Genomic DNA, 25,034 nt, shown 5'->3' with positions numbered 1-25,034 from the left:
TGTTTATACACAATCGCTTTTATAGTAGTTTAATATGTAAATGAATTCTTTATTGGTTCACTTCTTGCTGGTTTGCTGGTTTGCTGACATTCGGAACATCCACTGAAACGTAAGAGGAGCTTTGTAATTGTCCTAAACACAAAAAAAAAACCTAATGAAACTTTTTTCAAATCCCCATGTAGTGACTGCTACTAAGAAATGAGAAAAATTGATTGGTGGTTCAAACCAGGAGTGCGCTGATGTTGACCAATGATAAGCGGAAGAAAATGGATGGATGGATGGAATTCAATCGCATACTTGGTGAAAAGCCAAACAAAGCATCTGCAAAGTTGCCGTTACAGTGCATGTAAAGAAGTGTATTGAAGAGATGTCTTTATCCTCACCTGAACATTAAAAATGTAATCGAAGATTATGATGAGCTCGCTTCTTTGTTCCTCTGACTGTTTGTGATTACGATGAGAACTCCTACTTTTCCAGACAGTTTTCAAACACGCATGATGAAGTTTCTCTTGCGGTTCAGGATGTGAAGGTTGCGTTTATCGACTTAATTTCACATCAGGCATCAAGGACTCATCTGTAACAGGGACTTTAAAACGAAGAGAAAAGGGCTGTATATATTTACAATAGAAAATGTGTAAATTGTCATTTCAAATGAACACCTAATTACGTGTTTTGTTTTTTTATTTTGGATTTCTTTTATTCATTTTGAAACCATGGAGTTAATCACTCTCTGTTATTCATTGTTTTCACCCCAGGCAGTCAGTTCCTTAACTGGCCCCTTTATTCCACCTGCTGTCCTTTTCTGTTTATTGATTCACTATGGAGCTGTTTGCTTGTTTTTGAGCCTTTATTTATAATTGTATTTTTTTTTTTTGTCCACCTGTACAGGGCTTCTTACAAAAACAAACAAACAAACTGCAATGAAAGCATAAAAGCAATATATCATATGGATTCATGTAAATCTGCGATTGACTCAGAGATAAAAAAAAAAAAAAAACAGTTCTTACAGGCCTATATTCTTTATCTGGTACAAATATTACTTTGGCTGACTGAGCCATCTCAACATTATGTACAGTATATCCGCATATCTGTTTTATACTGCCCCCAGGTCGCACACTAGAAGGAGCAGCACCATGGCCATTGAATTGTAGCAATGTAGAAAATGTGGCAACAAGTGTTTAATTCTTTATTACTCCCTTTAATTATGTCAAGTATGTCATTACAATATTACAATAGTACAATATTATGCAGGGCTATTTTTCCTTTTTAAAAAAAAAAAAAAACATCACAAAAATATTTGTTGTTATTTTGGGGGTGCTGGAGTGGATTAATGGGATTCCTAGTCATTTCAACGGGGAAAGATGGGTTAAGATTTGTGTTTTGAGTAACAAGCGTCTTCACGGAACGAATAAAAACTCGTATCTCAAGGCACCACTATGTTTACTCTTTTCCTGCCATCTTGGGATTATGAATAGACGTGAACAGATCACGACGACGATTTCATCGGCTCGTCAAAATTGATCCCAAGTCACTTTCTCTTCTTCAAGTGTTGAGCCTCCCCATCGATGGCAATTGAACTGGCCTCGAGTCTTTTTGGCTTCAGTATGAGGTCCAGTCTCGGCCTTCCGCCACCTCGTTCCCAAGACGTCACTGCTTTGCCTTATGGTATCAAGCGATGTCATTGGCTGAAACTATAGAGGCAATATCTCAGCCAACAAGGTGTACCATATAGCCTGTATCATTTCATTTTTGTTTTCCGGTGTGCAGAAAATAGCAAAATGGACTCTCTTGTATTCGTTTACGCTGCAGAAATATATATGTGGGCAATCATACCAGTAAAATAATGTGCTTTGTAATTTGAGAAATGAATGAGGACGTTAAATGTGTTTAAGCCCCATTGATCTCACTTTTGAGTCAGCTCCACACAGGTGAAAATCTCTCGCGCTGAATGTTTGACGCTTGTTTAATTAACCTCTGTCGATTGACTTCCGTGCGGATGGGTCATTTTCCAAGTCAAGCCTAAGCCGTCTTTCCCATGCGCAAACAAATAGTGGCTAATAACAATAAATGACCTGAGGATAAGTAGTGATTAACGCAAGAAGGCCCATTAGGATCTTCATCATGCGTTTGCTGCCGCATAAAATGTTGACCCATTTGTATGTGCTGGAAAAAATATATATAATGCTTCCTTTGGGCATGATAGGCTAAACCGATGGGATAAACTGATGCTTTGTCCCTTGTAGCATCCCTTATTAACAGTCGTTGCCAGGTTTATGCTCTTAACTGCTCCACGGCTTTGCAAGTGCAGACTATCCCAAAGGGAGAGGCGAGGTCGGAGGAGCCATTTTAGTTCAATATTCATCTTGGGGCTTGAGGTGGAATATAATTTGATTTGAGTCAACAACAACAACAACAACAACAACAACAACAAAATCTTACCCATGCTGTAGTGTACGCTACAAACGGTAATGTGCAATTATTGTCACTTCTTAAACTGCACAGTATGTTTGACAAACAATATCGAAGGTTTAGCGCTGTAGTGCAAAGCAGTCCTAGTTGGGAGGCGAGTTTAATCCCTCCATATCAGTGTTTGAAAAGCTGTCAATAGCTGATATCGATGCTCATTATCATCACACTGTGTATGCAGTTTATTTGATCTGCCTCACACGGGTTTATAAAGCTCACAATTAAACTAAAGCTCACAGTCAATCCACAACATGGAAAAACTGTCCGTTTTTTTGTTTTGTTTTGGGTTCAATAGGCTAGAATAATGCACAGCTAAGTCAATTACCCGCAGGACATATGGATCAATCCGAACCACTTGGGAAATTGTCGAATCCCGGTGAGGTCACAGATTGCATTACATTTTTATTTTTATTTTGAGAATGCAAATTGTATTGATAATAGCCTTTGACATATACCGAGCCGCTTAGCTGACGTACGTAGAGAGACAGACAACCATGCACAGTGGCCTTCACACCATCACTGAGAACTGAGCCCACGCTGCCTGCACCGAAGTCAAGCGAGTCACTTGACATTTCGACAACTTCGACACGTCTTCACAGCAGCCGGTTGAATGCTTCTGTGTTTACCCACATAGCCTGTGTTGCAGGGACACGATCGGACTGCAACGAACAGATTGCAAGCGCTAAGAACCGCCAAAACCAGCAGTCATTCCAACGGCTTCTTTCACGTCGCCGTGAACTTTTTGAACAGTTCATTTGATAGTGACACCGTCCCAATTAGCACATAGTTGTCACTCTGCCACATTTGCACTTTTCAGTTCAGTCAGTAATCCTGCACTATTGTACACTTATTATTGCTAATGACTCACTATACATTTGTGTATAAGTCCTATATATTGTTGCTGTAGTACTAGCGTGACTCCTACTATTGGACACTAATTCCTTGTGTGTGTGTGTTTTTTTTTTTTTTTTTTTTTAAATATTTGGCCAATAAAAAAGATTCTGATGCAACAGTATTCTCACAATACCATAATATGACTTTGTTTCTTGAAAACATCCCGCTTTATATTCATAACATTACGAGATTACAACATATACAGTATAGAATGTGTGTGTGTGTGTGCGTGCGTAATGCAACAAACACATTTGTTATTTTCTATTTACATTTCATCATGTTTCGTTATCAGTTCATTATCTGTTTTAACAACAAATATGTGGTTCATTTCAAAATAATGATCTATGATTTCATGTTAACGTCCAAAGCTTGTAACTCAGGTAATGACTCCCAAATGACGACAGCATTGTAGAAGGCGTTAGTCACTTAAATAGGCCCACTATCTGACCAAACTGCTCATGAACAAAAAGGGCAACTTTTTTTTTGTCACAATAGGTCTATGTCTAGAGAAAACTAAACTTTGTTGGCTTTTCTTTTTTGTTTGCATTTTATTGGTGCAGTTGTTGATTGTGCCCTTCAATCAACGCCATTGACTTCCCACGATATGTGTTCGGATGAGAAACCAGCTCGATGCACCTTGGCCTGTCTTCCTCACCTATCGCAATTTCACAGTTTTCCAGATGGACAGGTGACTCTTATAAGTGGAAGCTACATTCATTCTGCCTGATAGCTCACTGCTGTATATTTGTTTTGTTGATTGTATCTAACGTTTGCAAGACGCTGAAACTCAGGCATGATTCAATTTCATCCCAGATGTGCAGTAAAAAGCCATTAGCAGCTATCCTGCCTAAATTAAACACAACCTCGCTGAACATCAAGAAACCTGAATTAACATAATACTTTCAAACAACCATAGGAAAATTACTACAATTCATTCACTTTCTAATAACCTTAATCAAATGGCACTCAGTAGAGAGCAAATTGCCACCAAGGCCCCCCCAAAAAATCCTTGCTAGTGTCTGTGCCAAATTATATAGTATTGTTTGATCATAAAGATTCCTGCTTTTTGTTACTCACAAACTGGAAAATTGTCCTATAAATCCACCAAAATTAATATTGAAAGACAACATCTTGGATCCATGCTGAAATAAAATTTCAACTCGTGTCCCTTGCTGGCTTGCACTCGTCCATTTCAGAATCAGAATCCTCTTTATTTCGCCAATTATGTCCAAAAAAACAACAACACACAAACAAAGGAATTTGTCTCCGGTAGTTGGAACAGTCGCATAGCAATAAAAGGTTGGTAAAAAATCTGGTAATCTTCCTTTTTCCTTTGGGATTTTTTTTTGTGACTTATTTTGAGTCATTTGGACAATTCCGATATGCAAATAATTGCAAGATGAACAACTGCATCAAAATGAATTGATGAATTTGAGGAAATATCATCTATAGCAGTGGTCCTCAAGCTTTACCACCTGAAAAAATACTTAGCTTTCCAAGTACCTTTTTCATGACCAACATAAAAATACGATGGCGCTGAAGGCCCAAGTGTTGACCAAAATTTGTATTTAAACTATTATTCCATAAAAATGTATCGCACAAAAAAGTTAAGTAGAAATTGTACCTAAATAAATGTATTTAACTTAAAAGATACAACTGAATTGTAGTTAAATACAACTGAACTGTACTTGGAGAGTGATTCCTTTGCACAGCTCTAGAGGGAGCGCCTCTGTACTACTTGTGGTACCCACTGGTCTAGCGTGGGTTGTATTTTGCTTGTCTCTTGTTGCATTTCTTGTTAAAATTTAGTCATTACATACACCTTGTAGATCAAAGGTGGGACTGCTCACTCCCCAAAATTGTATTACTATTCAAAAAAAAAAAAAAAAAAAAGAAGAAGGAAATAAGAACGACTGTAAACATGAGTGTGATCATGTTTATAATCTTGCTGCACAGTTTGGCGAAATCTGTCATCTGTTGGGGCGGAATTCATCTAGTGGGGCTCTGGCAATTCAGCTCGATGCTCCCACTCAGCTTTTAACAATTTTTTTGAACAAAAATGCTATAAAGGGTTCATTTATTTAAAAAAAAATCAATGTAAAATTCCCACCAAACCCATAAAAACAAGATCAATATAAATTGGTTCTGGGGCTAGAACACCTCTGTTTCTGTTTCCATTTATTTTAATAGGAAACATTGCTTCAGTTCACAAATATTTCAGTTTGCAGTGCCTCTGAATGAATTAAGTTTGTAAATCGAGGTTCTACTGTATAAGTGATCGCTATCCACATAATGTCGTGTGCTAAATTAAAGCCAACTTTTGCATTTTCTTTGTACGTATCGATGAAAGCACACAGCGTACAAGCGGTGATTCAATTGAAAAGAAAGATATGCAGAAATAATGACTTATTAATGATGTACTGTATCTCTTCTTCTATTTGGTATTCAACAGAGCATGTTTCCCAACCGTGGTCTGATGTATTTATTTTTATTTTTTGTATTTTTTGACAAGCAGCTGGTTGGAGTCCAGGTAGAAGTGACAAAACAGAAACCAAGATTGGAACGTGGACTTGAGGTCACAAAGTTCAGCCGCATAAACACATAACAACCTGTTATGAATAATAAAACCTTAAAGTTTTCCCTTGAGAGCTTGAATTTGTATGATTTACAGTGCTTCTCTTAGCATCAGGTTCATTGTTGCGTTTATTTGGGAATACAGAAGCCAGAGAGGTTATTAGTGATGCAGTGCGTGACTATGATTTGCGTTTAGTGAGGAGAGCTGCAGTATATTGAAAGTTTTTCTCAATGTGCTGTATATTTCCATCATCTGTGTTTCAGTACATCCATTTCTTGTTTTCAGTAGACTTAACAGCCCCGAGCTTTTTTTTTGCATCTTTTATCAGTAATAGAAAAATCACGGTGAGAAATCCAAACTCAAACAAAAAATCATTCAACTCTCAAAGGTAGGTACAGTTGCTATTTGGGGTATTTTTTTTTCATGTAATTTCCATAACCCTTTCAACTCCCCACCTTCTGCTTACTCCCAAAGCCATTAAAAGTTCATTCGTCAATATTTCCCTTAATCTCTCAGTATTATGCTCTGCAATGACCTATAGGGTCCCTCAAGGGTCAGTTCATGGACCCCTCCTGTTCAGCCTGTATATGCTACCCTTGGATCAAAAAAAAAAAAAAAAAAAAAAAAAGAATTCTTATTAGCTTTCAATCGTGGAAAGCACATTAAGTTACCTTGTGTATGAAATGCGCTACCCTCCTTGAGCTGTCACCTGATCGTGGTGGAGGGGTTTGTGCGTCCCAGTGATCCCAGGAGCTAAGCTGTCTGGGGCTTTATGCCCCTGGCAAGTTCATATATTCGATATATTCGATATAGTAACAGAAAAAGAGTAACAGAAAACAATAAAGTAGCAGACAGCCTATCTTAAATGTAAAAATCCGCTAAAAGTTACTTAGCTTTTTCCTTCCCTTCATCTGCTTTCTGTTCTTCAATATCTGGGCTGGGGCACAGTGATGTGTCGAGATGAAATCTTTCCCTTAGATTCTGTCAATCCGACTCCCCTCCCCCCCGGCACAAACAAACTTCCTCCGACAGCCCACCTGACGTCTGTGTGTCTGACATTTACAAAGGTTTGATGCAGATATCATGTGAAAAGATGGTGTCATGATTATGCCAATTTCCAATCTTTGCTGAGGACACCGAAGCATGAAATTTATCTAATGATTGACAGGTTAAATAAATGGAAAAGTTTCGTAAAAGGAGACACAATGTCAGTATTAATCAAATCTGGTCTAATGCCTGGAAGTGAAAAAAAAAAAAAGTGCTGCCTTACAAGTTTTTCCAGATATGATCCGTCGTTCGGCCGAATTTTTGCTTTTGAGACCTGAGATGCGAGCGCTGTATGGTGGCAGTGAACTCAGCTCAACACACTTGACAAGAAGCAGCAGTTTGGCAAATGGTGACCAATTGATCAAAAAAGAGGCTTTGAGCTGTTTAACGCCGCTCCTAGTTCAGGTTTACTGTCAAACTACAGTAAATAGAAAACAAAGAGAACTAAACTTTGTGTATTTAAAACAGTCAAACAATTTTCTGAAGAAAGCCCCCCCCACACCCCCCCCCCCCCTAGCTCAATGCTAACGCTAAATAGCATGTTTGTTACAATTGGAACACGAATGTTTCAGCAACATGGAGACAGACAATATAGGAGTACTCAAGCTCATAATGTATGTTTGTATATCTTTCTAATCCATGCAATGATGTCATTACTGTCTGCTTTTATCCATCCATCCATCGTGGGTGTGCTGGCGGGAGAGGCGGGGTACACCCTGAACTGGTCGTCAGCCAATCACAGGGTACAAATAGACAAACAACCATTCGCACACACATTCACACCTACGGACAATTTATCATTTTCAATTTTCAATTAACCTGCCATGCATGTTTCGGGGATGTGGGAGGAAATCGGATTACCCGGAGAAAACCCACACAGGCGCGGCGAGAACATGCAAACTCCACACAGGCGAGTGCTGGATTTGAACCTGGGTCCTCAGAACTGTGAGGCAGATTTGCAAATCAGATGTCCACTGTTCCGCCTCTTTGTTTTTATAAAATATAATATTATGGACTACTATTTTTTTTACTCATTAAAATACACATTACAACAATTTTTGATGTTTTTTTTTTTTTTTTTTTTTTTTGGGCACCATTTTAATTCTCCTTGATAATTGACACATTTGTCTCTGCGAGTGCTAACGAAAGCCCAGCGGAATTGATAAAAGATGTTACTGTATTTGCGTGACTAACTTTTTTCTCATGATACTTGAACAGGACTAAAGTTTAAGGATTATGCTATGTCCAATTCCGATCATGTTCGTCACTGCTTCCGTTTGATCTCTGTCGGCAAAACCCTTTATCAACACTCACCTGCATACAAACTTAGCAGACATTTTGTGCCTTGGTCATGTTCGACTTTTCAGTTCATTGTTTTTAATTTGATTTCAAAGTCCTCCGGGCGTATGAATGTAGTGAAATTAATTAAAAAAGCAACCCCCTCTTTAAGACTATTATCCATCCATCCATTTTCTGAGTCGCTTCTCCTCACTAGGGTCGCGGGCGTGCTGGAGCCCATCCCAGCTGTCATCGGGCAGGAGGCGGGGTACACCCTGAACTGGTTGCCAGCCAATCGCAGCTCTTTAAGACGACCTGAACTTCATTACATTTTTTAAGTACAAAATCCAGCTAAAGTCTTGTGAAAACCAACTTGATACCTTTTGTATTTTATGGAGCAAAATGTGTATGACGTCCATCCATCCATCTCATCCACCCCCGGGGCCCTGCTACCGAGAAGCTTTTTAACAATTGAAGGGAATATAGAATACTTTATATTCTAATATGTAATTCTAACTAGTTTGGAAGAGAATGTGTATTGGAGTATAGGAGTATACTGCAGGAAGGCCCCCAGCGGGGGGTATGTGGCCCCCATCAGGGGGTATTTGGAGACAGATGGCAAAGAAGAAAGGAACTGCGGGGAGCCACTATAAACATTGAATGCAGGAGACATCGGCAGGCGACGTCTGGACCCAGATCAAATAGTCATCATTTGGCCGAACAACGATGACGTCAGATTACGGACCAATCGGACGACAGTGATTCCACACCGGCCTGTTTGAAACATTGTATAAGTCTGGGGGAGAGTCATATAGTTTTGTTCTACTACTGTATCTGCTAAGAATAAGTTAGGGTAGTTACGAACCCAGAGCTCTGCAAAATGTATAGACTCCTCTGTCAGGAATAAATTGGTTGCTTTTTATACATTGTTGTGAACGACGTTCTTTCACGAAAACGAACACGCTTGGAACCACGGAAATTAGGGGATTTTAAAACACAGGTTCCTTCACAACCTCGGTGACCTCAAACCCAGAGATAGGAGAGCCCGCCTCAGAAAACCCACACTCTGCTTCCTCATGGGAAGGCGTGTCGGTGGAATTGAGGAGGTCTTCGAAGTATTCTCCCCACCGACTCACAACGTCCCGAGTCGAGCTCAGCAGCGCCCCATCCCCACTATACACAGTGTTGGTGGTGCACTGCTTCCCTCTCCTGAGACGTCGGATGGTGGACCAGAATTTCCTCGAAGCCGTCCGGAATTCTTTCTCCACGGCCTCACCGAACTCCTCCCATACCCGAGTTTTTGCTTCAGCGACCACCAGAGCTGCATTCCGCTTGGCTAGCCGGTACCCATCAGCTGCCTCAGGAGTCCCACAGGCCAAAAAGGCCCAATAGGACTCCTTCTTCAGCTTGACGGCATCCCTCACCGTTGGTGTCCACCAACGGGTTCTGGGATTGCCGCCACGACAGGCACCGACCACCTTACGGCCACAGCTCCGGTCGGTCCACTCGGACTTGATGTCCCACGCCTCCCCCGGAACATGAGCAAAGTTCTGTCGGAGGTGGGAGTTGAAACTCCTTCTGACAGGGGATTCTGCCAGACATTCCCAGCAGACCCTCACAATACGTTTGGGCCTGCCACCTCGGACCGGCATCTTCCCCCACCATCGGAGCCAACTCACCACCAGGTGGTGATCAGTTGACAGCTCCGCCCCTCTCTTTACCCGAGTGTCCAAAACATGCAGCCGCAAGTCCGATGGCACGACCACAAAGTCGAACATCGAACTGCGACCTAGGGTGTCCTGGTGCCAAGTGCACGTGTGGACACCCTTATGCTTGAACATGGTGTTCGTTATGGACAATCCGTGACGAGCACAGAAGTCCAATAACAGAACACCGCTCGGGTTCTGATCGGGGGGGCCGTTCCTCCCAATCACGCCCGTCCAGGTCTCACTGTCATTGCCCACGTGAGCATTGAAGTCCCCCAAGAGAACAATGGAGTCCCCAGCGGGAGCGCTCTCCAGCACCCCTTCCAAGGACTCCAAAAAGGGTGGGTACTCTAAACTGATGTTTGGCGCATAGGCACAAACAACAGTCAGGACCCGTCCCCCCCACCCGAAGGCGGAGGGAGGCTACCCACTCGTCCACCGGGGTGAACCCCAACGTACAGGCGCCGAGCCAGGGGGCAATAAGTATACCCACACCTGCTCGGCGCCTCTCACCGTGGGCAACTCCAGAGTGGAAGAGAGTCCAACCCCTCTCGGGAGGACTGGTACCAGAGCCCAAGCTGTGTGTGGAGGCGAGTCCGACTATATCTAGTCGGAACTTCTCGACCTCACACACCAGGCTCGGGCTCCTTCCCTGCCAGAGAGGTGACATTCCACGTCCCTAGCCGGGGATCGGATCGCCAAGGTCCCCGCCTTCGGCCACCGCCCAGCTCACTCTGCACCCGACCCCTATGGCCCCTCCCACAGGTGGTGAGCCCATGGGAAGGGGGACCCACATTACCCTTTCGGGCTGTGCCCGGCCACCAGGCGCTCGCCTTCGAGCCCCACCACCAGGCCTGGCTCCAGTGGGGGGCCCCGGTGACCCGCGTCCGGGCAAGGGAAAACGAAGTCCATTGTTTGTCGTCATCACTAGGGGTCTTTGAGCCGTGCTTTGTCTGGTCCCTCACCTAGGACCTGTTTGTCATGGGTGACCCTGCCAGGGGTCTGCCAGACAACTTAGCTCCTGTGTATGACGTACTGCATGTAAACAAGTTACAACCCCACTCAATCTGGCAAAATCTCCGTTTTGAATGAATCTATCATTTATGTAGACGATGTTTATTTTTTTCTGATCATCTCATATTCACATTTTCCTAATACGGAACAAAGGCGCCTTTTTATGTGTATTAGGGAAAACTCCATTTTAAATGATAAAAATGACAAAAATAAGTATAGTACAGTCAGAAAGATTTGAATATGGAAACGAGGATGGAATTGGCCTTCTCATCTGTTTTTTCTTGTGTTAAATGAATATGTACAATTGATTGAGTTTCACTTTTGGAATTAGAATGCTGAAATACAATCAACTCTCCTACTGTATTCTAATTTAATGAGCTGCACCTGTATATACAATACAGCACATACATATGCTGTACATCTCCATGGAATACATCTTAATGTTTACGCCACACTGCAGCCGTTCAGGAGCACACGCGCTACCGAAATACTAATCTCGGTCTTCCATGTCTTTGGGAGCACTAAAACTATGAATTATTTAAGATGTCTTAAACCGCATTTCCTATTGCGCGGTCATTTTTAATGGATATGGTGCACACAGGGTGTAAATCGTTCTTAGACGCATTTTCGACAGTTAAGGGAACTTTATAATAATGTGACAATTCTTTCTGTACCAGCGGTCCTTGCTTGATGTACTGTGAGGACTCACATTGTAGAACAGTCTGTTTTTTTTTTTTCTTTTTTTTTTTTTTTTTAACCAGAGGTCGCTATGTGATTTCTTTTGTGCATCATGAAAATAAAACACAGTCGTAATGGAAGAATGTTGGCAACGACGAATTTAAATACAGCAGCTAAATGAAACCATAATTAGAGCAACAAGTTAGGGAATGTGAAAACTGTCAACAATAGAATGACAGCTCCATGTGTGCAGCATAAAACAACCACCACAATGAACAAGTGTCTGTTTTTACAGATAAATATGTTCTATATGGTTTCCAGAAATCCATATTTTCTCTTTTGCTCCGCCGACACATTGAGGATGCAGCTACGTGCTGAGTGAACAGGGCACCAATATGAATGGTAGACAAAAGGCTCAGATGAAGTTGGAATCCTGGGAGATTGTTGGGCAAGCACCTGCTCGGCCAGATAAACAGCAGCGAATCCAGAACAGGTGGCGTTGTCGTGTGGAGATGTTGGATGAGCAAAATGTGTTTATTGGAATGTCTCACCAGGAATGGACCGTTAAATACAGCTAATAATCTAGGCTGAAACTGAACCTCAATTGCCTCACTTTGTTTTTGTTTTTATTTGTTTAAGTGATGACACGATGGCAATATACACAAAAATAACCATCGTTAAATTGATACTGATATTGTTTCTGCTATGTCAATGACTCACTTCGAAAACTTTGCTTTTGTTTGGACTGGGAAGACTGGGTGTGGGGCCATGTGACTGCATGGCTCCGTTTGATTGGTGAAATGGAGTCACGTGACAGCACCCGAAGCAGAATTTTCTCTGATGAACCAAAACAAATGGATCTCGGAAACAATAATACTGTAGACAATTGACTGATAAAAGTAGCGTGCAGAATGTAGCAGCAGAATGTACTGCATTGGAGCAAAAGGATTGTTTCTTTGTAAGAGAAAAACTCCAAAATATGTACGGTACAATTTATCCAAAAAGTTACTGAGGTAGACATGATGGAGTAAATGTAACACGTTGCTACCCACCTCTGGTTACTTTCTGTTTCATGGAGGAGAAGGTTTTTTATTCTGGATGCAGTGGAAGGTTCCATTGAAGGCAGGACGAAGATATGTCTCTATTTGTGCTTTCATCAAAATCCACAAAAGCTGAATAGAAGACAGCTGGACTTCATCTTAGTTGGCTTTTGAATGAAAATTGAAACCCTGAATAGTGGTCCGTGTGTTTTTTTTTTACATGAGCATTTTTCTGTAATGATGTCACTTTGGACACACATTGTCCTTGCCTGCTGCAAAGTGCGAATGAGGTAAGATAGATACGCCTGCCCCCACTTCTTTCAGCATCTCCATTTATTCTGGACTGAGACCTTTGCGGCCTCTCCCTGGACCCGCGAGCCCCTCGGTGTGTGGTTCGTTCTCTGAATTTCATATCGGATTCGGAAATGAACCAAGTTCCTGTGGGTGCTACTGTATTGACAGTAAAAGCTGCAATAGCTGACAAGGCTTTTATCATACTCTCAGGTTTTTATGTTTCAAGGACAACCAAACTGTCTTATCGCGATGCTGGGGCGATTATTTAGACTGCTGATGAACTTTGCCTTTTCAAAGGAGAACAAGGCTGCAGTGAAGATTTGTTTTTGCGAACGGGCAACTTTTGTCGCTCTGATTTTTACATAGCGACTCATTTTGAGTCACTGCATGTTACTCAGCATCCAGGGTTTGACGCACGCCGGCGTGACGTCAACAGATCAAAATTTATCGGTGCCATCATTAGGAACTGACAAAAGAAGAAGACCCCGGCTGTGAAAGAGGAGCAATCACAAAGGAGAGAAGGACGCCAGCCTTGTTGCAGGCTTTGTAGGTTGGACCGCTGGTGTTCTGCTTCATTCTTTTATGGTTTGTTGAAACTCAAAGGCTATTTTCCCTCTCCTGTCTGAGCATAAAACCACGCATTAAACAGACTACACACCGACCAGCCACAACATTACGACCACTTGCGTAGTCTAATGATATCCTAAAGCTGTATCAACTGTGTTACAAAAAGGATATTAATCCTCGGTTTTTGGCAGTGAGACAGGTATTCATTTACCAAAATGTTCATGATTTTAGTTTGTGGTGTACAGCTCAACTGTTCTGCTAATATTTTTGCTGCCTCAATTATTTACGCAAGAGGGGGAAAAAAAGGAAAATAATCTGTGCAATCTTTTGGGATTTTTTTTAAATCCCAATTGAAAATCTAAAAAGTGACTTTTTTTTTTTTTTTTAAAGGAATAAATAATCATAATAATGATGGATTGTTCACATTTCTATTTTAGGCTCAAATCAAAAATACGGGAAAACAAAGTAGGCCACACAAGTGAGTTTGATTTTGATATTAAATGTGTTGTTGTATTTACGTGACCCCGAAGTTTGGTAACAAGCATTATTAAAGAGACATTATCTTGTTAACTGCCACACTCACACGCTCACACCAAGCCGACCATTTAAATATTCAAATAAAACTCGGTCATGTGACCAGTTTTTCAACTTTGTATTTTTAATTCGAGGCTAAAATTGAACTATGAAAAACAAGATTACTCTAAAAACAAAAAGCAAAATGACGTCACTTTTCTTTTTCTTTTCCATGGCCAATTACCAAAAAAACAAATGATACACGGATGGAACAGCTGTCAGTATGATGAAGTTCTACCTCACTACAATTACGAAAAATAATTGTATTGTTAAATGAATGCCTCTCTGACAGTGTCAATCAAAACATGCATATTAATAAAAGCTGACTTTTTGATACAGCTCTTGTGTTGGCTATCTACAGTATACAAAACGTGTTGCCCAAGTGGTCATAATGCTGTGGCTGGTCGGTGTGTCCAGTATGTATTGATCACTGAGCTTATCGAGAACCTAGGCAAAAGGCATTTGCTTGTCTGATCCATATCAATGCAGAAAATGAACGGAAAAGTAAACTGACACTTTGAACATGGCCAATGTGCGATCATTTACACCTGGAATGATACGTAGGATCCTGACCTGTCCGAGTTGAGCTTGGAAACGTTCTTATGCAAGGCGGAAATTGTACACTCATTATTAGTATTTCTGGACTCAGGAGGGAAGCAGAGGCATTATGATGCATATATTGTGTAACACTGTCAATAATTTTTTTCTTTTAACATTTTAAAGCACCCGATTTCTATCTTTGGGTTTATGCAGTGTTTAGGAACACAGCGTGTTCCTGTGCAAAATCCCAAAGATGCGCTACTGGAAATGGACTGAACTGGAATCAATAAACTCCCACAGTGGTATTGTTGTTTCTGTCTACCTCGAGGATATCTTCTACATTTTGCCAGTTTTCCCCATTTTCAGACAATTCCTAGGCATCGTGTTTATGTCAGTCATCAGATTATAGAAGATTTTGAATATTACTTTGATTGCTATCCATCAAATCTAAAAATGAATTCTTTATCTTTCTGTATCCGCCCCCATTTTGGAGGGTTTTGAACTGCCTGTAGTGTCTCCACCGCCCATCCACTTTTAACACGTATCCTTTTCAAGGTCGTGGAGAAACTGGAGCTCATCCCAACTGATTTTGGGCAAAAGGCAGACTACAACTTGAACTGGTCAGCAGTCAATTGCAGGCCAGAATGAACCAGACAACCATTCTCAGCCATACACCCACAGTCACTGAGGAGGAATCGACACCCGACGCCGGAAGAACAGGAGTAGGAAGTGTGTACCATTGCACTCTCAGTCATGAATTTGTGTATTTAGTTAGGATTCTGTTCAATTTTGGTTTGTTTGTTTGTGGTCGTATATTTTTTTGTCACAATCTCATCTATGTCTTACATTTCTTGTCTTTTCAGGTACACGAGAAGGCACCCGGGTAAACCAGATCATCATCATTTCAGTATGTCCGTGGCAGTAGGCTGATCTCCTGACTCAAGTTGCTCCTTGATTAGCTCTTCAGTGCTCCACGTCTGCTCTTCATTTGGAGTAACATCCCAGATCGAGTCTCCTTTTCCCGTCAGTTCTTCGGTCCCGTTCCAGTGGAACACCTGGTGGAGCCACTGTCATCCAAAGGAGCAACAAAGGCACTGACCTTATTAGTGGTGTGCAGAACATTCCTCCTGGGCTTGGATTCTAGCAAGCTGTCAAAGGTTTATTGTTGTTGTTGTTGTTAATTGGACCTACTGTAAGTACTATCCTGAAAGGGTCTGTCTGATATGAGCACAGATAACTAGAAGTGTAATTGAAAAAGCACATTGGTTTCCAAGGTATTTAACCCATTTTAGTAGTTGGCATCTCACCATCTTTGGTCAGGATAGTCTGACTTAAAATTCAAAGCTGAGTACAGATGGGTGTAAAGACACAAAAGATGTAGAAGTGTTGTTTTGTCTGAGTTGGCAGAGTCCTGTTATCAGTGAGACAACCTGTCAGCTTTTCATCAATCGTCCATCAAACCTCGCCGCCTCACAATCTCTCCAAAACATCATCCATCAAGCCACGCTGGCCAAATTAGATACTGCTGCTACCCACACAAACACTCGCTCACTCGCAAGTGCGCGCACACACAGACAACTCAAATCAATGGCTACCTTCCTCCACACTGGGAAGCTCTGCACACAGTGGGTGGCCTGTGGAGGAGTCCACCCACCCACAGGATATTCAATTGCAAGCATGTACAAATACATCAGCTCTCTCTCTCTATTGTGTCCATGGTCGCCGGGGATCCACTATATTTACACAGGCAAGACCTGCTTGTGTGCACACCCACGTGTGCTACCAACCCAAAAACACATACAACAGGCGATCTCGCTCAGTCCTGTAAAAAAAGAAAAAAAGAAAAGAAAAGAAAGAAACTGAGATTTTCAACGCAGCAAAACTGCTCCAAGTAAACAGATGGATTTATGAATGGATGAGGCACTGCACTTGCCCATTTTTTTGGCACTGGTTGCTAAGCGACCAACAGGAAGTAGCCTGGTGCCTTTTTCTACTGCTTTGGACAAAATAGGCCGCAGCGCTGCAAAATATATTTGTCACTCTGACAACAAAAAGCTCTGGCTTTTCTTATAAGAAGGGGGAGGAGGAAATAGTTCTTACAGATTTGAATGGCACGGCAGGATCTGAGGGAGTTTAGGTTCATCGCGAGCTGTTCACTCCGGAATCACTGCACTACCCTGTCACCGATTGGTTGTGCCAAGATGTCATCACCATGCACTGCACCCATCACCATGCACTGCACCCAGACGGCGCACTCTGCTCAGTGCAGTGCGAAAGGGTCTTAAAGTCATTCACTGCCAGCTGTTCTCAAAACAGAGTTCTCCATATTGCCAGCCATTTTAGAGCATTTTGACTGACATTTGACATTTTGACAGCTCTTATGACTTTGCAAACTTCGTGGACTCTCTCCTCACTTTCACTCCGTTTCTACAGGTGTTTAGGCATTACATAACCACAGCTACCACACACCAATTGCACTGCCAGTTTCACTGCCCCCTCCCTTTTCTATTCTTGTCCTGTCTCTGTCCTGTCCAGTCCTTTCTTATTCCATACAGTCTGGTTCCCCAATCACAGGGTGTAGCACTGCTGTTCAGTATAAAACCAGATTTCAATGTAACGTTGCAGTGTCAGGCAGCTAGTGTCCCGTCTTTACTTGCGTTTGTTTGTGTCCTCTCTCTTGCCTCTTGTCTGCCCAATCAAATCAAATATATATATATATATATATATATATATATATATATACCAAGCAGTTGAGCAGGACAAATTACAAATAAATAAATAACTAAATAAATGCAGGAAGCGGCTTGCTAAGCTTCTCTGTTGTTTCCCATGCTGGTCATTAGCCATAATGCATTTACTACATGCTTATTATGCAAGTCTTGGTAGGTTTGATTGTGTGATCTTTGGGGCTTTTGCCTTTGGAGGGTCCTGTTTGTTTATTATTGTCATTAAAATTGAAGAACTCCTTCCCCATCTCTCTGTGTGTGATGCTGCGCGTTGTAGTAGTTAGCACCTGATGCCATTTCTTCTCAGAGGGGCAAGGGATATTGAGAACAAGGTTCCTAAGGCTGATATTATAAAGAATTGACATCATTAGGACACTTTAAATGTGACCCCAAAACGTTTTAATACAGTCAAAAGAAATTGTCTGTTGATTACATGAGTGAAGATGGCATGTTTACAAATGAGTTCAGCAGTATGAATTTTATGAGTAACAAGGAATATACAGTAGCATCAGATCATTGATGCTTCTACAGCTTTTCATAACATGAAAAAAAGAGACAGAATCCAGGAGGGGATGCGAGATAAGAATATTGATCCCAAAGCAAGAGTCCAACAGCCCAACCCCCCGAACACCCCCTTCATCTATGCCTCATGTTGGACAATGGGCAAACAGCACTCATTAGAACAGTGAGAAAGTAATATATCAAAAAGCAGGTAGCTTTCAGGTCTCCCCAAGGGGTCCTGATAGTAAAGCAGTGCCTTAGGGCACTATACAATATGCTGTAATTATTGCAAAGGTATGCAGCATACTGCATACCCTTTTATCGTTCCTTATGTGGCCCTTCTTAAATCACACGGTATATACAGTCCAGTGGTACCTTGCGATACGAGTGGCCTGACCTACGAACTTTTCCAGGTACAAGCCGTCATCGATTCATTCATTCGGCCCTTGTTTTTTTTTCTTTTCTTTGATGTGTGAGCAAAAAATTGAGATACGAACGCTGTGTGGCGGCAGTAAACTCAACTCACTCCACAACCACAAACATAAAACAAAGAATATGACACGTATTTAAAACAACACTGTAAAAACCGATTTTGGTAAATATAATTCAAAGAAAAAGAGATTATCCAGTAAATCTAGCTTGGCTAGACATTGCTGTTTACTTCAAATTGTATCATTAATGTGTCAGGAAAGGTTAGTACAGTATGTGTGCATTTTATTTCATAAAATCGTCGCTGTGGATTGTATGAGAAACGATGCGTTTTCAGCCATGTTCACTGTAATGCAAGGTTAGCCTGGCAATTAAACATTTGTGGAAGGTGCAAATGCGGTATTCCTGCTATTTGGCCGTTAAAGCTTCTCTTGCAAGCCAAAAGAGTATAAATGTGGGGTAAACTTCAAAAAATAACTAATATTATTGCAGCTTACCATGTCAGTTGTTAAACTCTCGTTTATGTCGCTATGTCTTTTTTATACTGCCCCGAGGTGGCCAGGGTGAGCACACCAGAAGGAGTGGCACAATGTCCACTAAACAAGCAAAAAACTGGGCAAAAACTTCATGCTTTACATTCTATTTCTGTCATTACTGTATGTTTTCATGAAGTGCAATATGTATTGAATCTATTTGACTCACTTTCAAAATATCCCTTTAATTTACTTCACAGCAATTTCCATGGGCATGATGCATCCAGCAAGATAAAGAGGATTTTTCATATACCATTGCCACATTGACACGTGTAGCGCTGCATGGTTGTATCTGAGGATGTGATCAATTCTGGGTTATATTACCATGCCTGCCCGGGGCTGCAGGGAATTGGCTGACAGTGTTCAGAGAAAGCCTGCATATATCGTCTTTAATCACCTGGCTGTCACAAACTGTGAAGTAGATTGGTTGATGAGGGATCATCCTTCCTGCTCCTCCTGCTCCGTCTTGTGCCATGGTTTTTGGGAGGTGAGCAGCTGGCGGCGATCATTTACAGTGGATATAAGAAGTCTACACACCCCTGTTCAAATGTCAGGTTTTTAAATTAACATTTCACAACTTTTCCCACCACTAACATGACCTATAGCCCGTACAACCAAATACATTTAAAAAAAAAAAAACATCTTTTGTAGGCAGGAAAGTAAAAATAAACAGAAACAAATAATGTGGTTGCATAAGTGCGCACACCCTCTTATAACACATTTTCCGACATGCGTTTGGGAGATTTTGTATAATCCAATAAAACCAAGGTTGAACTTTTTGGCCATAATTCCAAAAGATATGTTTGGTGTAAACACAACACTGCGAATTCACCCAAAAATGCCATACCTATAATAAAGCGTGGTAGTGTCGGTATCATGCTTTGGGGCTGTGCCGTAGCTGAAATCTATTTAGGTTAATGAAAAGCACTATCAATGATGGCAAGTATGTACCATTAAACGTCAATTTAAAAGTGGTTAATTTTGAACATAGCAGGAGCCACAGTTATTAGAGGGTGTGCACGCTTGTGCAACGACATTATTTATCTTTATTTTTTTACTTCCCCTAAAGATTTAAAGCATTCTATTGACTTGTACAGGTTGTTGGTCACAATGGTGCAATTATTATTTTTTTTTAGAAATAATTTCAATTTTTTTACATCACAAAAAAAAATCTGGCATTTTGAACTGTGCTGTGTTGACTTTTAATGTCCACTGTAGTAGGGCAAGCACCAAAGTCTCTTTTGTTGTGAATCTGGAACTTGACGCAAGCGTACCTTTTTCTGTTTGCTCTTTAAGATGGCGATTTAACTCTGCTGTTGTTGGATGTGTGAATTGTGGTGAATCATGTCACAGTGTCACACAATCAGGCGGTTGCTAAATGAGGGACTCCAGGTTGACCTTCACGCTCTGAGTCAGTCAGTTAAAGGGCCGATTCTCTGATGTCTCTTAGAAATGATCAGTTGGGCATGTGCATTCAAAAAGTTTAGAGAAGATGAAATTTGGTTCAGCTGGAAAGATGATACACACATAAAGACAATCAGGCTGTTTTTCCTCACGATTTTGTCCTTTCCCGACAAAGGATGACAAACGCTTGATTTATCCAATAAGGTTATCCCGTGGTCTGAGGTGTGCTTGTCCCAATAATATTTTCCGAAACGGGTTGGTGCTGACAATGATAAGTATTAAACCTGTTCAATATATACAAACAAAAAACGAAAAAGTTGCAAAACCACCATTATCCCCTCCTCTCATGCTTCCCGTTTGTTGCAAGGGTTTGTTTTTTTGCCTTTTTGTTTGATCATGCGAGATTTGTGTCTTATAGGACTGGATTCTAGATCGGCGGTGGAACAGTATTGTTAGGTTTGTGGTGTGTCTTGTTTGAGAGCGCACCACACACAACATGACCAAAATTGTTATATATATATATATATATATATATTTTTTTTTTTAATCTTCATGTGTGGTGACATACAATCTGTTAAGATTTAAAAAAATAAAAATTAAAATCCTCATGTGTGTACCAGGCCTAATTAAGGGTAAGTCCAAAATCCTTAACTAACTTGAGTAGTATATGTCAGTGTTATAGTGTGCTTAATTTGTGTTGTTAAAAAAAAAAAAAAAAAAAAAAGTGTTATTTACTAATTTTACAAATATATCTTTGTTCATCTATCTATGCCAGCAGCGTATAGTGACAGGCAGAACGAATCAGTGCTTTTCCATGAGCTGGCAGAAGAAGGCATGAAGTGAGTCATTATTTTTGCTTAAGGCGAGCCATGAGGTTTCGGGTCAAATAAAGGCTGGGAAACACGTTTGTCTTGCAACCAGGAATTATTTGCGGTGCAAAATTGAACACGATGTAGAAATATGAAATAGGTTGCTGGTGATTCCGGGAGGCAGCTTGCACTGATTGCCTCAGGTGTGCAGCTGATTGTGCAAATAGGTGCAAGAAGCTGCAGGTCTTCCCCCCTCCTAACGTCAGCTGGCATCGAGACTCTCTTGAACGCACCCCTTCTTTTTTTTCTTTTCTTCTTCTTCTCCTGGGTGGTGGGGACGTTTCGCCTGCAAAAATGTCTCTGTGAGGACGCTGTCATGAACGCATCGCTGAACTTGTCCGGCGCCGACCTTGACCCCCAAAGGACGGCGCAGCTGCACCACCGCTCCGTCAAGGTGAGCGTCATCATCGTTCTGGGGGCGATGATCACTTTGGGCAACATCGCGGTCCTCCTGGTGATCACGTCTTCCGTGGCCGGCTGGTCGAGGAGCTCCCGCTACTTCCTGCTGTCCCTCACGGCGGCGGACTCCGCCTTCGGGCTGCTGGTCATGCCCTTGAACTTGTGGGTGAGTCTCCTGAAGGACTACACCGACGGGCCCGACCAGCTGTGTCACCTGGTGGCCTTCTGCAACGCCACCGTGTACTCCACGTGCATGTACACGCTGGCCGCCATCAGCCTGGAGCGCTACGTCGCGGTGCTCTACCCGCTCAAGTACTCGTCCATGATGACCAGAAGACGGACTCTGCTCCTGATCGCCTTTTCCTGGTGCTTCCCGCCGTGCCTCCTGGCGCCCATATGCTTCCCGGGTGGCATCATCCAGGTGCACTTCTCCACCGCCTCGCTGGTCTGCAACCCGTCTTACTCCACCAACGTGGGCTACTCGCTGAGCTTGGCCTGTGTCATCTTCTTCCCGTGCTCGGCGGTCATGACCCACGCCAACTTGCGCGTGTGGTGCGCCGCCCGGAGACAGAGCCGCAAACTGCGCCGGCTGGAGCGCGCGCACCGCGGGAGACACAACGTGGCCTCCAGGGTGCTGGTGCCCGTCATGGCTGCTTACTTTACTTGCTGGACGCCGTGCATGGCAGCAATGATCTACAACGGTAAGCAGCAAAAATCCCTAAGTCGCTATGAACACCATGGGCGTTTCTAGCCTATTTTTAGGGGCACCCCTAAAATGAATCCCAGCACCCCTATACTTCAGATCCGAGAAGCGCCCCGGATGAGCGCATTTCAAAAAAACCTTCTTATTGTTTTACACCTGCACAATCTAATCTGATCTGATTTCAAGGCAATGTCAAATAGTTTTTTTCCTTAAATGGGTATTTAACTCGAGCTGGTGGAAGTTTTACGAGTAAATGCGGCGAGTAGAAAGTAAGCTTGGCTATTATTGACATTCACATCTTGAAATTAAGAATTCCTGGAGGATCCTGGTCATTTCTAATAGGTCTGACCTGCACCTGGCTTTGGATTACTTGATAGTAAAGTCATAATGTTCATACCTAGATCTCCCTCTGCAACACTATCAATTATAACACTTGCCTGAATGGTCCTTTTTATGGACGCCTGGGCATAAATACACCGATTTAAGGCCAATTTTATGAGTCGGGCCTTTTTGGAAAAATATTCTCATCAACTTTGTGCCGTAATCAAGACTGAATGTGGACTTACTGCTGAGTATTTTTAGAAATGAAAACCTTTTCCAAAGAGGCTTGCCGTTCATCTGATATGTAGGAAAATCCCTGCAAAGCTCAGTCTTAAATGTATGACAGCTGTTTGAACGATTGAAAGTTTTTAAACTTTTCCTTCCCCCCCCCCGCCTTATTTGAGACTTTGGACTGATTTGTGCCCTTGAAGATGTTTACCGTGTATTTAAAAAAATATATACATTAATTGATTGATTGATTTATTTATTTTACAAGGAGCTCCTGAACAAATGAATGAGTTTTTATGATTTGTACCTTTGTACACCACCACAGTGGATTTGAAATAAAACTAAGGTAACAACTCTATATTTTTATTTACCCTTGAAGTAAAAAGGGGAATGCACCATACTTGTCCAATTACCTCTTGAGTCAGTTAAACAAATACTTTACTTTTGAGCCTTTGAATAGCTTCATAAATGATACAAATCCCACTTTTGTGAAAATGTATCTTATTTTTAAATGTTTATTTTTTTCCAACACACTTTGGAAGAGAACCTTATTATTATTATTATTATTATTATTATTCTGTATGAAACAAATCCAATACAAGTAAATTAATCAGAATTACACTGGACCCCTGCAATTCGCGGGGGATAGGGACCAGGCCAGACCATGAATACCAGAAATCTGTGGGTAATTGATGCCCAAATAATTATGATTTCATTAGAAAATATTTTTTTTCAAACTCCCCAAATTATTAACTGAAGATGCACCTTAGTAAGCCTTTTTCTTTTTGGGGAACGTCTGTGAGCGTAGCCGATTGACATCCATAGAGTCAACACAAGTCCGCTATCGCCGGCCGTCTGAGCAGTTTACTGAATCAAGACGTGCAATATGATGTTTCACCATCATGTGACGCTAGACTTAAACCAGCGTCTGGAGTGCGGAAGAGGTTGACGGCAGAATCGGCGCTCAGCGTAGTTGGCAGAGAACGCCCTCATTTCAGGGTGGCTCCACCCGGAGTGCGTAGCTGGCACGAGGGTGCGTAAATGACAGATTGGAGTTGGCGGGAGAATGGGAGTACACGGGCGAATATGGCCTTGTGTGCCACACTGCTGCATGATGTGAACTATGTATGTATGTATGTCATGCTTGTATGTCAAATTTCTGCTTGTTAGTCAAAGCAAAAGAATCGGCTGAGAGATGGCTTGTATCCTGAAAAACACGTAAGTCAGGGCACTTTTACATTAAGACCCCACAGCACTTCTGGACCTAACTGTATGCTTTATATATTGTTACCTTCTTAAAATAGTGACCAAAGTCATTTTTATTGTTTTCAGAAAACAAAATGTAACTAAATATAGGAATAATTACACTGCATGATTACACTCCACAGTCTGTTCAACTGAGTATGGAGGTAATTTTTGGTGGCCAGTATCACGAGGAGACGATTTAGGCACTAAATAAATAAATGCATCTTGTCCGAAAAGGACTTGGGGCCATTATTTCAGGAAGGTGACGATATTTAGTGTCTACTTTGTGTGTTTGCTCATTCATATTGTTCTCTACCCTAGCACTGTCGGGTAGCTCTGTGCCAGAGTGGCTAGAATTTGTGGTGGTTTGGCTGCCAACGTCCAATGGTTTCCTCAACTGCATCTTCTACTTCTGGATCAACAAAAGCTTCCGTCAGAAATTCCACCTCATCATGCATAGACTGGCTTTGACCCTGTGCCCGGCGCTTGTCAACACTCTGGGATGCTGCAAACCCTCAAAGATTCCATTTGGCTCAGGATATTTGGATAATAGCGGCGGAGTCCACGAGCGCTCTTCCAGTGTTTCCTCCACCTGTACCCTGATGACCTTAGCCTAGCAGCTCTTTCGTGAACAGCACCACATGGGCACGGAAGAGGACTTGCCGTTTTATATGACTGAAGCTACTTCACTGGTTAATGCATTCAGAGGGGACTCGAGTCGATATGCAAATGGTTGGATGCTCGCACTCGGCGATGATGACAAGTGCATTCAATAACTGCAGATATGCACTGTAAAATATGATTGGATTAATTTGTTTGTATTTTTATTTCCTTTTATGAACATGCAGTCGAAAGACTGTTCTGTTTGTTAAGTCCTGTGGATTTTTGGTGTTGTTTGTCTTTTTGTTTTACCCCGTCCCCACCCAGCCCACAGTGTTGCAAGGATTGAAAGCACTGTCAGTGAACACCTCTTAAACCACGTTTTAGTAGTTTTAGCGGAATGC

The 25,034-nt window shown here is 41.8% G+C and overlaps 1 protein-coding gene across 1 annotated transcript; it reads left to right on the top strand.

The window, feature by feature from the left end:
* The first annotated feature begins 21,450 nt into the window (after nt 1-21,450).
* zgc:162592 (uncharacterized protein LOC561993 homolog) lies at nt 21,451-24,647 on the top strand. The gene is made up of 2 exons (XM_061703434.1): nt 21,451-22,234; nt 24,352-24,647. The coding sequence occupies exons 1-2, from the start codon at nt 21,451-21,453 to the stop codon at nt 24,645-24,647; spliced, it is 1,080 nt and encodes a 359-aa protein (XP_061559418.1).
* The last annotated feature ends 387 nt before the right edge of the window (nt 24,648-25,034 follow it).

This window comes from Phycodurus eques, chromosome 2, assembly GCF_024500275.1.
Source record: "Phycodurus eques isolate BA_2022a chromosome 2, UOR_Pequ_1.1, whole genome shotgun sequence".
Lineage (NCBI taxonomy): Eukaryota > Metazoa > Chordata > Actinopteri > Syngnathiformes > Syngnathidae > Phycodurus > Phycodurus eques.
Note: the sequence above shows the minus strand (reverse complement) of the source record. Positions and strands in the feature narration are given on the sequence as shown.